Below are 14,951 nucleotides of genomic sequence, written 5' to 3'. Positions count from 1 at the left end.
AACTGAATTTATGAATCTCTATTTAAATATCTCTATTTAAATATATTTCAAAGCTACCGTTCACTGATGTCATCTACATTGTTAGCATTCAACAAGATATTTCACGTGAGGGTCCCCAAAGGTCCTAGAGGAGCAGATTTAGCCTAAATTACATCTCAGAAGGATTTTGAGAATTAATCAGATAGAAGTAATAGAAGAAATATGAGAGTTTGAGCGCCATCTATAGTCAAGTTTTTCCCGGGTGCCGAATCATGTAGGTTAAGGTGGCGTAGAACATCCGAATGGCTGCAACCTTGCCGGCTCGCAGAAATAAGGTGCTAGCTAGCTAATAAAAATTACTCAACTGACTGTTACAGCGACGGAAGCAGTGCTTGCATTGTATTGTGAGAAATCTAACTAGGGTAAGCTAACTAGCGAACGTATGTGAACGTGGAAGCAGCGGGAAAACAAGGAGTTTAACAGTCTAGGGTTGGCAGGGTTATTAGGACGCACCCACAACTAGCCAGCTCGCCATGTAGCTAGCTGAAGAGACCTGTTGGAATTGTTAGTGCTAACTAGCTAACCAGGCAAACCTTTAACATGCCACCCATGATACTGTAAAGCTTTGTGTACTTACAATTGCGTAGTTACAGTAGTTTATAAATATAGCTAACATAATTTCTAAAATATAACGTTAACCAGTGTCTCCTAGCTAGGTTGGCTAACGCTAACCTGTAGCTGTAGCCAGACATGTCCGTTGTGACAGTGCAATTAGGCCAGTGTGGCAATCAAATAGGTCAAGAAATGTTCAGCACCATACATGATGATTCTGTTGGAGCCGGTCAAAAAATGTACAAGGAATGCAGCGAAGAGAGATTCTTTCGTGTGAATGCAGCTGGAGGTAGGTAGTTAGCAAGGTCACTAATAAGTAGTGACACTTATGTCGTGTACTGTGTGTGAAACACGTATAAGTTCGCTAGCTTTTACGTTACATCTGGTTAGCCTTAGCTATGTTTTTCGGAAAGTTTTAGACGTTTTCTGTGATTGCGTTCTGACTCTTGCAGCGCTGGTGGCGCGGGCTGTTCTTGTTGACATGGAACCTAAAGTTATTTCTCGAGCCATAGCAAAAGCCTCGAAGTCGGGACACTGGACATATGGGGACAAGGCGCACTTCTGCCAGAAACAAGGCTCTGGAAACAACTGGGCAAACGGGTAAGAGGGGACCCATCCCCTGATGCGTTTCATATTGTACTCCCGTTGTGCCCGTTTCTTACTGCGTCGTGTTTGAGCCTGTGTGTTGTCACGTGTTTTCTGTGTAGCTACTGCGTTCACGGCCCTCGTCACCGGGACGCAGTGGAGGACCTCGTCCGCAGGGAGGCGGAACGCTGCGATCGCCTAGCGGGCATCTTTGCCATCATGAGTGTCGCCGGGGGGACAGGTTCTGGGGTCGGCACCTACGTCACACAGTGTCTGCGAGACATGTATCCGCAGTCCTTTATTCTTAATCATCTGACATGGCCATATGCAACAGGGGAGGTAAATGGCTTGTATGTCTGAAGAGAGTGTGCTGCTTGTCGGTGGAAAGATTACTGTGGACGTTCACTTTTAATTCCCTCTGCTCCTGTCAAAGGTGATCGTGCAGAACTACAACTCGGTGCTCACGCTGTCTCGCCTCTACCACCTGTCCGACGCCCTCGTGGTTCACGAGAATGACACTGTTCACAAGATCTGCAGCCAGCTGATGAACATCAAGAACATCTCAATCAGTGATATTAACAGGGTAATCGCTCACCAGCTGGGTAGCATTCTGCAGCCTGCAGTCACTACAGACTCGGCCCCTCACTACTGCAGGAATGCTCTAGGTACCGTTCTTTATTTTATTAGCACACACTGCGGTGTCTTTTGACTGGCGAGAACAAAGATGTACTCTGATGAATGTGTTTTGTCCAGGTGACTTGCTGAGCTCCCTGGTGTGTCATCCAGAATATAAATTGCTGTCCTTGTGTAGCATCCCACAGATGTCTCAAACCTCTCTGGCCTACAGTGCTTATACTTGGCCTGGATTGCTCAAACATTTAAGACAGATGCTTATTGCCAATGCCAGAATGGAAGAAGGTGGGTGGCCTAAACTGATACAACTGTGCACTCATTTACTAACTGTCATTGTAATTGAACTGATGTGTCTGGTCTATTTATATGAAATCTGTGGGTTTAAAAAAAGGTGCATTAAAATTTGTCAAAAGCTGTTAAACTTGCCCTTTCCTACAGGTATTGATTGGAAAGTGTGTGTTCCACTGTCTGGAGAGGAAAGCACAGCAAACAGACAAATGTGCTTTAACAGGTCACTCTCTAACCTTCTGATCCTGAGAGGTAAAGATGCTTCGAGTGCAGATACAGGTAATTAGACATCTGATGCATGATCAACAAATGCACACTGAGTAGATAATCAGGCTAATCAAAGCCAAGGTAACATACCACCAGGTGTAGTTTTCACTTTAGGTTGACTTGATTTTAATAAACTTTTTTGGATCAACAGGTGGTTTTAAGGATGCTTCACTTTATGTGCCATGGCTTCCACCAGGGGGCACTTTCAACACATGGAATTCACCTGTGCCCTTCAATGGCTATGAGAAGTCAGCCACTTTAGTCAGCAACAGCCAGTCTCTGCTGAAACCTCTGGATAATATTGTTAGAAAGGCTTGGAATATGTTTGCCTCTAGGTGAGACAAAGAATGCATTGATGTGGTATACTGTATTTTAAAATGTTATTTTCTTGCATCAGGTTATGAATGATTAAGTTTTTTCTCCCTCCATAGGGCTTATATTCATCAATATACCAAATTTGGAATTTCAGAAGAGAATTTCCTTGACAGCTTTGCCATGTTGGAACAGATTATCTCTAGTTACACACACCTCTGAATCTAGTTTTTCAGATTTCTTAGGAATGTTAATGCCTGTCATGAATTCACATTAGAAAATATAAGTCCTTATTGCAACCTGAAAAGCTCTGTATAGTGTTTTTTTTTTTAATTATAAAGAGAAAACAGCAGATAAGACCCCTTTGTTTAGTTATCTGGGAATGTAACATTACATAGTCATACACTACAGAAAGTTGGAACACATTCACACAAGTTTCTCATCCAGAAGAGAATGGGGCAGTTCAGTGCACATACTGTAGTCACATACATGTTTAGGTAGTATTCAATGTTTTACAAGGTTATTTCAAGCCATTTTAAATCAACTGTGCTTTTATTTGACACAACCAGCCAGCCACATTTTTTAATGAAGGAAAATAAATGCAGTCATCTTTATTTTTGTGTATATACACACACACACACAAATAAATAAATATACACACACACACACACACACACACACACACATGTTGACATCATATAGATATGGGAGAGTGACAAGCATAGACAAGTCTCCATGAGAATCTAAGCATATAAAACACTAAATTAAATAATGATTAACGTCCATTTTCCCCACTTGCGTCTCTAGTACCTTATGTGAAATGAAAAGGCCTGATTTGAACTTGACTACTGCACAGTTTACTAAAAGAAACTTGGCATAAATATTGATAAAGCTATTTGGACCAAATAACCCTGATGCCATTTGGGGAAACCAGGCTGTCCAAACAACTCTGGAGACGAGAACACTAGAAAATTATATATATGTTACACTGGTTACTGGTAACAGAAGTAGACAGAACACAAATACATTTATTCAGGTCCTTTGTGGTGATCAACCCAAAGTTTCAGTCAGCCTATAGACTGCTGTTGCCTTTAGGAGCTCAGAGCCAACACCAGTCTGATAAGCTAACCGACACAATGGCACCGAAAGCAGCAATTGCCTAGTTGGCAAAACTGGCTTGAACAAAGAATTTCCATAGACCTGCTTATCAAATTAACCGTTTATAAGACCTAATCATGCCACTTGTTTATGTCATCTTAGAGGTTCATATGTAACATACTGTAGTAGGAAATACTAATAAGCAAAGCCTTTCATTCCCTCACAAAGTCTTGACATTTTACAGTAACATTTAGAAAGCTACTTGTATTTTATACTGTACACTTACCTATTTAGGTGAACCTGTTCAGTGTTTCCAAGTGCAGGTTTCAGAAAGGACTTCCATGATAAATACGAGAATTCCATGACAAACGCACAATACAGGCAAAAGCTGGCTCGTGGAAAGTATAACAAAACAATGATATTATTCCAATTTAATGTCAAAAAGTAAGTCAACATTAGCTGAGAGATTTTTTTTCTACTTACAGAACAAAGGCAGACAGAAAAACAAGAATGAGGCAGTTTCTAAAGGGAGACATCTACACGCACAGCACATGAGGCAAGGTCAGTTTTCTGCCTTACTAGGTTAAAATCAGTTCAGTCTTTATGGCAGATGGATAGTTCTCTTCAGACTTCAACAAAGCTATGCATTCATGTTGAAACTAATTATTTACACAATGCGTAAACTATTAAGTAATCGCACTGAAGTTTTGATATTGCTATCCTTGTATAACAAAAAGAAAAAAGTGACAGGTTAAAAAAAAAAAACTCCCTGAAAACAGCCAATGCATCAACATTCTCATAACATACAGCTTACAAATCTGACCCTGCCTAGACACATCGTTACCATAAAAATTAAATAAATTATAGCGATCAGAACTGTATTCACTTCAATGGAAGCATGACCCTGCTGTGTTGCATGAGGTATTGCAACAAGTATAACTGCTCAGTCTTTGCTAGACTGTCTTGTCTCTGTAGAAGTAAAAATCACACCGTTATAACATCTGATTTTAATATTCAAACACTACAGACAAATGAGAAAAAAAAGGAAGTTGGGTATCCAACATAATGTTACACAGAGAAGCACACATAAATTAGTGCTCATTTAGCCTTTGTGGTTAAACGTTTCTTAGCTCCCAGAATAGGAGCCAGAGATGGTTTACTGTAAGTCTATCACTTGGTTTTCTCCTCAGAGTATTTCCTCTGCTGGAGCCGCTTGGCATAGCTCTGTGCCATGGAGTTTATGATAGACAGAATAAAATAGAAGACCATGACAAGTACCACTTTCTCAAAAACCCAGGAAAGCCAGTTCTCCCCCTGCACAGAAGAAGCAAAAAACAGTTTCAGGAATAAGGCACCTACATTCAGCCTCGTGTTTAAAGATACTCAAAAATCCAGTCTCAGGTCAAAATAGTGGGCTCAAAAGCTGCAGCCATGTAATGCCAGGCAAACATCTGAACGAACTAAACTAAATGAACAGACAGTGGCAACCTGCCTTAAAGCCTTGTACCAATAAGTCCCTGAACCACCAAGGGCTCTACATTTGAAAAGCAATGTTTAAAAAAAGCAAAACAAAAAACAAAAGCCCACCCTCAAACCCCCTCGGTTTCTTACCGCAGGTGTGCCATCTCCAGATGGATGATGCAGCTTCGTTCTCTGGGCTTCAAGGTATTCACTAAAAGGCTTCTGCAAGGAAGCTCCAACTCCAGGTATAGCACTGTGAACGCAGCCAAACACACTAGATTAGCCCAACCGCTACTCACCAGGCCAAGCCCCCGAAGACCAGTAGATTGCCGAAGACGCCTGGCGCTCAGTAACTCCAGCTGAGGTGGCATGGCACAGTGGAGAGACAACTCTTTGAACGCTCACTTATATTACGGAGGTTCCTGTTAGAACTGGTCTGAAGCCATAAATTAGGAAATGACTCGACACTGTGTCATCAGTGCTATGTATGAAGGACCGCCCAGGTCTCAAGGAATGACTATCACTGACACACATCTAATATATAGCACAACTGCACACACTCAAAGGAGAAAATAATAAAGCCTCAGATGGGATTGATGTATAATACAGATTATACATGGTGCAAATTAACATGATTTAGTTTACTGCTAGATATACTAGACAATCTGACACCAATTACCAGAAACCTGATGGTATCTGATGATCTTTTTCAAGAGAAAACATGTTCATTTTAAAAGTAACTAATTAAAGAAGCACATAACTTGCTTTGTCAGGACTCATCCAACCCCACACCAATGTGTGAGCCAAGGACTTCTGGTTAGGAGCCTGAACAATTTCTACATCATAAGAACCAAACTAAGCCTGACTCAAAACTCTTACCACTTTCCTTTGATCAAGTTATAATCTGTCATAAAAAGAGGTGCAGGCCCAATTAAGAATGAAAAAAAAATCTGATTATATTTCTTAGGAGTGTGAAAAGAGGGACACGTTATCTCTGATTTATGTGGTTGATCACAGAACTCATCTACTTCTGGAAAAACCACAACCCATCTTCATAAAAGATGTTTTTCAGACATACCAAAACCAGACTGTGCTGCTCACTGAGTTATTAAGAAAAATGTTTTAAAGGAAAAGTTCACAGTTCTTGAGTTGACGATTCGTGGTAATACATCTTAAAACTGTACTGAGACTAAACTGCATGCAAGCATTCAAAATGCGCGCACAAACACACACACACACACACACACACACCATTAAAGAATTTACTGGCCAACTTCCTTTTTCCTAGACATGGAAATTCCAAAATATTACTGAATGCAGACACAATCACCGAGATGACTGGCTCAGATGTACGAGAGCACACCGACGGTGATTGGATTCACAAACCCCAAAACAAAACAACCTCTTGTAGCATAAAGCTCTTCAGATAATTATTTTATCTTTGCTATCTGTTTGCTATCAAAAGGCAACAACTGAGTGCATGCATGACTAAGACACTCGAGGCTATTCTAAGACAGACACAGCTATCTAGCCAACAGCCCAAATCTTCTACTGGTTCATGGATTAACGTGCCGCAATATAAACATTGCAAACATCTACTCTCTTAAGGAAAGGTTTATACAGAGAGATATAATATGTTTATGGTATTATATGTTTTTATATAGCTGTTTTATTTATCACATCAACAAATAATTGTAGTTTTCATTATTCTATTAAAAAACAAAAAACAAAACAGTTATTATGCTGTGGTCTGTCAAAGGGAGTGTGCGTGCTCTCAGCCCAGTGTGTCCAAAGCCTGCTGCCACTGATCTGAATCTCTGACCAAGCATTCTGGACACACAGAAAAGAGCTCTCTGGATCAGGCCACGCTTTTAACCGTCCTCCGCGCCGTCTTTCACTTACTTCTTACAAACATTTTGGTTTTCATATTAACAGAAGTTCATTTAGAAACTTCAGCATTACCAGAGTCCAAAGGTTGCCATGGTTACACCACTTCAGAACGTCTGCGGCCCCATTACTCACCCGATCAGAGAGACCATCTGCTCCACTATGTGTCGGCTAAATGTTATGATAACAAACAGTTTCTGTGGAGAGACGAGATGTGGACAGTTTCAGACAGTGAATCAAACGTGAGCTGTTGGGGAGATTTGGTGGGGGGGAAGGGTCATCCGCGTGGGACTAATTGTGAGGAGGGAGGGATATGACACGTAAAGCCCTGGGGCACAGTGTGTCTGTACACGATGCTGAGAGACACCCCCTCTCCCCCACCGCAGAAAAGGGAGCTGAAATCACTAGCGGACGAGCTTGTGTCTGCTTGTTCTAAAGACTAGAAACACACAAGTACTGCTGTCTCTCTTGACCCCTTGACAATAGGAACTGCAGGGGCCGGCAGTGATTTAACCAAAAGGAATTTGGTGATCTGGTGATTTTGATGCGGCTTGGGCCGAAAATTCTCATTAGCCACAAGCGAGTAGTAACGCTGACCGCTAGAGATGAGTTTGGGCAGATTTAAAGTCAGTTGTAGGTCATTCTGTGGCTCTATGACTATGATTATATTATTACTGTTATAGGAAATGAACAGAAGGATTCATCTGCAAGCTCTGTTTGTGTAAGTGTGTGTGCATGCGTTTTTATTTATATAAACACCCACCCATACCTGGATGTGCATCTTAATTACTGCTTTTCCAATTAAAGTTGCCCCGAAGAAGGTCCAAAATGGAATAAGGAAATGCCCACATGTAATGCCAGCCAGGTCAAACAAGGGATTTGGGATCTGAGATGAAAAACATACAGCACATAAGCAGAACTGTTCGTTCCTAGGTTCACATCAAATAGGTTCACCAATGTGATTTGTAGTGCGATATGTAGGAATACAGTCACATTATAGTATTTTTGACCCCACTGTGCGGTCTTGGTCAAAATGCGAATTGTATACATTGCAAACTGTAAACACATTATAAATATCAGCACTTCTTAAATTACCTTTGCCATTCAAATGGCAGCTGGGTGAAGACAACATGCCTGAAATAAATCTAATACACATTATTTTTAAAAGGAACTTTACAGCAGTAACAACCAACCAAGGACCGCCTCCATATCACACACTGCTGTAGGTTCATGTACTACTAAACTTAATTCAATTAAAATACAGAAAGAGAAACAAAATAAACTTACTGAGGCACACGCAAGGATTCCCAAGAAGCCCACTTTCTGAACCATGTTTTGAACAGCAAGTTTGGCTCTCGTTGCAAAGTCCTGCAAAGAAGAGTAAAGATTTTGCAGCCTTTGCCAGGAATTCAGTATTACACCATACTGTATGTCTGGAGCTACAGCAGATGAAAGACCCGAGGACCTGCAATTTAGCTAGTCCAGGACCAGATCAGAGTGCGGGTAAAGCGCAACCAAGCTGGGCTCCAACTTCACCAGGAGCACAACATGCTCTGAAACAGTGTAAACTTATCACATCAGAATTGGTTCACTTTACTTCAGTTATTCAACTCTCTTTCAAGGGCTGCTGCTTTAACAAAGAACTCAAATTTCATAGCTGTAACACTCATTTTTGGCCAGAAATGGTATTTGAAGTCCTGCTATTTTTAGTGAGCTGAGATTTATTCTACATTTCAAGAGGAAGAAGGTCTGTCCAGAGCATGACATGCATAAACCCCCAACATTTCTGGTAGAAATATGATGCCACAATGTTGAGCAATGAAGTTAATTTAGGCAATAGTGAGGAGGGGCATGCTGTAATGTTTACAAAGACTACTATATGCTGAAACAGATCACGAAACACTGTTACTTTGTTTACATTCTTTTACATGCTGGTGAAAGGGAGAACTCTTACTAATGGGGCATCTGCCAGAGGGGTCCACACTGAATACAACTTACAGCAGTTAACCAATTAAAACACTTCCAGTGAACAGAACAGGCTATGTGGGGTCCACACAGACACCAACGGTCCATAATTAAAAGGAAGCACTCCTTCTGAGTCACCCACATTTCAAAGAGTTTACTGGAAGTCAGGGGAGGGCTTTTCAAAGAAGTGGTCATGTGACCAGGATCAGTAAACCACAGTGCCCAGGGACCATGGAGAGCCAGAAGAACGACGGGGCATCACCTCCAAGATCAAAAGCCCATGAACCCTGAACCCTGAACCCTGGTACAGTGTGGGACGCCCCGTGAACATGCGCTCCACTGCCTTTGTGAACACTCTGAAGAACACAGTGTGAACTTCTATTGAGATCAGTGCACACGGCTTTGACCCAGTAATACTAGCTGTCACACAAATACCGCTTAGCTGTCGACACAGCTAGTAACACTTTGAATGGAAGACTGATGTGTGTTTCACACTGGCTTTGTTCCTCTACCAATATATTGCGGTGGTTTTGGCAGAATGTGTGGTGTGTGTGTTTACGTGTGGAGCATATGTGAGCCATCACCTGTGCACTCTGGGCCTGCTCCAGCATTTCCTCAAATTCCTTGTAGTCTTCATCGTCTGGTTCAGCTCCAGAGAGACGCGCTGCTCGCGCCATGAAGTAGGGTGGCAGTTCCCCAATAGCTGTGCCTGCACCCTGCAGGCACGCACGCACACACACACACAGCGTTAACACCCCCACCTGCCCTACGCTCTACATGCGCAGACACACACACACACACAGTGCTAATACCACCATGGCCCTACGTGCACACATACACACAGTGTTAACACCCCCAACTGCCCTGCATCCTGTGTGCACACACACACACACACACACACACACACACACACAGTGTTAACACCAACATCACCCTCGGCTCTAACGCTGCGTCAGTGACTGCCGGGTTTCTTTGTTTGTTATTTGTAAAGTAGCCCAAACGCAATCATAGCTAATCACAAATGAACTCATTTTAGTGGCATATGATATTATGCAAATGATTCTGCACTAACTCCCATTCATTACAAAAACAAAAAAAAACCCTTCCTTTTTTGTTTTTAACCAACTGTTGCTTTAATAACATGTGATTACTCAAAACGTGTCCCTGCCACTCACTTCTAAACATGTCTGTAAGATAATCAGATCCCCCATATGACTGAAGATAAATCACATCCCCCCTTATGACTGTGGAGAGAGAGAGAAAAGAGTCTCAAACTCCAAACTTGGTCTAAAGTGTGTGGTGTGTAAATGCAGCTCCTACATACGTACCCACATGCAGGCCTCCAAGCGGACCTTGGACATGATGGTCCAGAGGGAGATACTGTCTGGAGCCGCTTCCTCGTCGGGACATATGATCTGGGCCGGGTACGGCGGCTCGGGGAAGTTGACGGAGCCACACTCGTACGCAGCAAGCGTGACAGATGCTATGTGGGGGCCCTGAAAGGACAAGCATGCCGTGGTGAGCTAGGGGCCATTCCTTCCTTGCAGCAATAGCCTCCCTGTCAATACATGAGTGCATGAACAACTAACGTTCTTCTGGGGTTACAGGGAGAACAAAGCTCTCTGAAAACAACGTCAGCATCCACCGTATGGGTTTGCTTGTAGAAAAATACTGGTGCTTTTGTACAAGTACGATTATTTTGTGTGTGTGTTTTTTATTTAATTCAATTTTGCAGGAGGTCTCTGGGCAAAGCTACTTAACTGCACAGCGATTCCCATGCTGTCTTTTACTACACATTTATCACACCACTTTGGCAATTCCTGTCTGGTAGAATAAGACTCACAAAAGTACCCAGCAGTAGACTAAACACACAGAGCTCATCACCACCTGAGCCACTGAACAGAGGCTGCAGTAGATCAGTGAAGTCATCTTCTCCCTGGGCCTGCTGCGTGGGCATCCTAGAGGGAGAGGACTCCACATAATTCACACACTCTATACGGGTCGAGTACGTTGCAAACTCATGACACACTTCCTAGACCTTCGGTTGGCAGGACACACTCTGGCCAGAGTCATCCGACAGCACTCTGAACAAGCCAGGTGGGGTTTTATTACTGTAATCAACTTGTTGCTTAGGACAACAGGAATCTAAACCATTGCTTGAGGCAGTAAAACAGTAGCAAATGTGGGAACAAGCTAAAACCTTTCTACCAGTAGGACAGAAATCAGCAATACGGCGCACTTTTGCCACAGGGTAAGGACGGTCTGGTCCGGTGTAGTCAGGCAGCCCAAAGCTTCTCAGCCAACATAGAACTGCTGCTCAGCTGAAGTCATCAAGACAGGAACACGTCAGTCCCACAGTGCTAGTGGGGCTGAGCTCATGATGGAGTCATGGAACAGAAGTGCTGGCATGGCTCACCCATAAGCAACAACCAAAATAACCTAGCAGATATGAACTCACCCCATAGAGCAGGCTTTATTAAACATAGGGCTGATATTTATGATTTGTGGTTGAAGCTAAAGTTGAAATGTTTTATATTCTTACATGTTATTTTGGTGAGCTACTTTTGATTCTGAATATTTGTTGTGATTAATGGTCGGCTGTGATGCGTTAACTCATGTCAAACTCTGCTGTGTCGGCGCTCTGCTGGGGGGACGTGCGCTATGCCTGAAGGACTGACGTGGCTCCCCAGCACTTGCAGTTTCTGGTCCCTGTGTGTCCACAAGCTGAACATGAAAGGCAACCACACGCGAATCATTGCAACAGTCCCGATGACATCACCAGGCTTGTCCAGAAAGCAACGGCTCTCACCACCATCTGAGAACTCTGAGTCAATGGAAGTGAGTGATGAGACCGACCATGAGAAGCACAAAATTTAGAGGGGAGAGACACAAAGAACACGGATCTGGCAGCCCTGGGAACCATCTCACTCCTTGTCATGGAAAGGCATTCCGGAGGAAAATATATGGATAAATGATTAAAACGAAAGGTAATAAAAACTGATAACATTTAAAAGTAGCTTTCACTTAATACTCAATGTGGAAAAACAGATTAGGACAAACTCTAAATGAGGTGACATCTGTGCTGTAAATTTGGAAAAGATGAAAGTTGATATGAGGAAAAGTCCAACGTCTATATTTAACCACGACCAGTCACTTACAGTTTACCTTCTAACTACAACCAGTCATCATCAGTAATAATAATAATAAACAACAATAACAATAATATTTAATTCATATAGCATCTTTCACAAGCCCAAGGACACTACATTGGAAGGGGAAAAAAAACATCCAAAGCAAATCTGAACTAACACACCAGAGCTACTCGGACATCTCCATACATTTAAAGCAGAAGGGACAAAAGGTAGATACAAGTCAATTTCAATATCTAACAGATTTATACGTTATTCATAAGTCTTCTCCATTACTGCCTCCCCTGACCTGTAAGGAGCTCTTACCAGATATAGAAGGAACGTGTGAAGTCCTGTGCCAAGGCCCACTGAAGACAGAATCCCCAAACCTACCCAGTAGGCACACCATAGGATCTTGTTCTCCAGGTACTGTACATACTGCAGAGTGAGGAAAAGGAAAAAGTCAGCAAACAAGAGCAAAAGGATGGAAGATGCCGACCCATCCTCAGGAAGCCACTGGAACATCGTTTCATTGACATGGTAGGCATGACTCTTCAAACTGATCGGTGGAATTGTTCAGTGCCACTTCAAAAAGGCTTTGATATGGTGTTTGATGGGGGGGGGGGGGGGACTCTTTTTGTATGTTAATAATCGTTTGTTAAATAAAGCGCATGTTAATAATCAGATTCTCACCTTCTGATGAGCTCCCTCTATAGAGTAGGCCATTGAAAAAACTGATACAAGCACCAAGACCAGAAACACCACAGTCCTTCTCAGCCACAGCCTGCAAAACAGCAGCAGCGCACGCAGTTAATACGGCCAAACACCGCCTCACTGGGGAATGTAACTACATGATAACCTCCACGTCACCGTCACTACTTACTGCTGAATTAACTGCTGCCTGGCTTGTCTGAGAAAAAGCTAAAGCTCCTTGTTAATCACCACACATGGTTCAGCTCCTAAACGTCCACTGACTTGAGAAATTAAAAGAGGGAAAAAAAAAGCCAATAACTTACTTCCATGTCCACTCTTTAAAAACGATGAGGGTTTCTAAGAAAGAATACTGTAGCGTAAGGAGAGGCTTCCTCCACAGCACTAGAGAGAGACGCTCTTCTCTGTCTTGCTGTTTTCTCTCTCTGACTGACACATCTAAAGGAACAGAGCACATGTTCAGACATACAACAACATAAGCCATTAAGCTAGCCCTCTCACTTCAGCCAAAAACAAACAATCTTAGGATCATATCAGAAAACAATACATCCTCTTAGAAAGTACAACAACAAAGCAATATGTAGAGAAAGATGGCAGCTGCATATTTATATATATACACAGTAGGTACACGTCAGTTTATCTAATCAGAACGGTGTTATCTGGAGGTGCCCCTTGACCTGTAAAACTGGAATTTTGAACGTGTGCAGTTTTGACAAACAGGCTTACTTGTAATTCACAATACCAACCTGTAAAATTACCATTACGATTTTCCTTAGTTCCAAGACGCTTCTGTGATAATTCACAGTCCGCTCCATATTCAGCCATCTCACACAATTGTCTGCAAACCAGCGGAGGCAAAGAGAAGAGGGGAAAGTCTGAAAATGGGGTAATGAAGGAGGGAAAGCATTCCTCTCTGACTGCACAAGTTCCCAAATAACCCAACAGATTGGTGCCCCCTACATTAGGCAAAAATATATGATGTGTTTCTTTTGTTTTGGTTACATTTGATACACTAATTTTGTGTCGATAATGCATAATGTATACCAATATACCTCGACCACTACACGACTTTAAAGGACAGAATCGTCTACACAGTGAAATGACAAAGGGAAGAACGAAGAGCTTGTAGAAAAATCCTCCACAAGTAGGACAAGCAAAATGAGAAGGTGTCATTCCACAAACTGGCCCGGTTCTAGCTGGGGTTAGCTAGGTTAGCTCATTACAGTCACGGCCACTGAAACCATCCGTCTGTAACTCAAGAACAATGCGATGTTCGTTGGTAAATTTTGATAATCCTGTCATACCTCGTGTGAATGTTTTACAATACAAGTGATTTTGCTCCACAGTAAACGACGCGGTCCTCGCGCCCCATAGATAGCTACGTATGCTAATCTAGCTAAGCAAGCGGAAACCTGTCAGCAAGGAGATGGTAGCGAAGACATCACAGTACACGTTTTGTGTATAGCGAATGTAACTGAACAGAGTAAACACAGTTACGTGTTGATTTAAGGATTTATACAGCTAATAGAGAAATCAGATGGATAGTTAGCTTGGCTAGCTAAGGTTAGCCAACTACCTGACAGACTAAAAAGGTAATTATCGCTAGCTGTCTTTAAATTTGGACATTATACCTAGAAACATTACCTAGATTACCTATACCTAGATTTCGCATACAAGATACAAGCGCCCAGTAATACTGACATGAAGATACGTTTTTTGTTAAAACAACCCAGTTTTACTATAGCACAGTACAGGTGATACTACCGTGAGTTCCAACAAGCTTGCCCAAGCTCCTGGTTCTCCTGCCAATGTGGATCCTGAAGACACCAACACCGGTATCGCACTTCCGGAAAATGGTCGACCGCTTTATACATAATAAAAGTCACTTTAACGAAAATATTTGGCCAAACATTTCTTTATATCCAGTAACACGTGTTCAAACGTTAGACGATGAAGAGCCTTGACAGCATATCACATGTCGCATATCTGAACGTCTCTTATTTCTACAGCGTTAACGTTTCAATA

At 42.3% G+C, this 14,951-nt stretch overlaps 2 protein-coding genes across 3 annotated transcripts; one reads left to right on the top strand and one right to left on the bottom strand.

Moving 5' to 3' along the window:
* The first annotated feature begins 244 nt into the window (after window positions 1–244).
* Window positions 245–3,362, top strand: tubd1 (tubulin, delta 1). Its single transcript, XM_027021232.3, has 8 exons — window positions 245–880; window positions 1,044–1,191; window positions 1,299–1,515; window positions 1,610–1,841; window positions 1,930–2,094; window positions 2,248–2,376; window positions 2,516–2,699; window positions 2,796–3,362. The coding sequence occupies exons 1-8, from the start codon at window positions 730–732 to the stop codon at window positions 2,896–2,898; spliced, it is 1,329 nt and encodes a 442-aa protein (XP_026877033.1). The 5' UTR covers window positions 245–729; the 3' UTR covers window positions 2,899–3,362.
* An 815-nt stretch (window positions 3,363–4,177) lies between these two features.
* vmp1 (vacuole membrane protein 1) lies at window positions 4,178–14,794 on the bottom strand. Of its 2 annotated transcripts, none has more exons than XM_027021233.3 (12): window positions 14,691–14,794; window positions 13,673–13,764; window positions 13,232–13,364; window positions 12,909–12,999; window positions 12,543–12,653; window positions 10,416–10,583; window positions 9,672–9,803; window positions 8,410–8,490; window positions 7,892–8,008; window positions 7,258–7,319; window positions 5,386–5,488; window positions 4,178–5,088 (listed from the first exon to the last, which is right to left on the bottom strand). In XM_027021233.3, the coding sequence occupies exons 2-12, from the start codon at window positions 13,749–13,751 to the stop codon at window positions 4,945–4,947; spliced, it is 1,221 nt and encodes a 406-aa protein (XP_026877034.2). In that variant the 5' UTR covers window positions 13,752–13,764; window positions 14,691–14,794; the 3' UTR covers window positions 4,178–4,944. The 2 variants fall into 2 exon arrangements, with proteins under 2 accessions (XP_026877034.2, XP_026877037.2); XM_027021236.3 differs by lacking the exon at window positions 14,691–14,794 and adding an exon at window positions 13,979–14,679.
* Window positions 14,795–14,951: the final 157 nt, after the last annotated feature.

The sequence above is a fragment of the Electrophorus electricus genome, chromosome 17 (assembly GCF_041902795.1).
Source record: "Electrophorus electricus isolate QZ-2024a chromosome 17, ASM4190279v1, whole genome shotgun sequence".
Taxonomy (NCBI): Eukaryota; Metazoa; Chordata; class Actinopteri; order Gymnotiformes; family Gymnotidae; genus Electrophorus; species Electrophorus electricus.
The sequence above is the reverse complement of the archived record's forward strand: the minus strand, read 5'-3'. Positions and strand labels throughout refer to the sequence as shown.

Coding starts and splice junctions, on each gene's coding strand:
- tubd1 (XM_027021232.3), top strand. CDS start 730: ATGTCCGTTGTGACAGTGCAATTAGGCCAGTGTGGCAATCAAATAGGT. Junction 1,192..1,298: donor GGAAACAACTGGGCAAACGG/GTAAGAGGGGAC, acceptor TTTTCTGTGTAG/CTACTGCGTTCACGGCCCTC. Junction 1,516..1,609: donor GGCCATATGCAACAGGGGAG/GTAAATGGCTTG, acceptor CTCCTGTCAAAG/GTGATCGTGCAGAACTACAA.
- vmp1 (XM_027021233.3), bottom strand. CDS start 13,751: ATGGCTGAATATGGAGCGGACTGTGAATTATCACAGAAGCGTCTTGGA. Junction 10,584..12,542: donor ACACGTTCCTTCTATATCTG/GTAAGAGCTCCT, acceptor TTGTCCTTTCAG/GGCCCCCACATAGCATCTGT. Junction 8,491..9,671: donor AGCAGGCCCAGAGTGCACAG/GTGATGGCTCAC, acceptor TCTTCTTTGCAG/GACTTTGCAACGAGAGCCAA.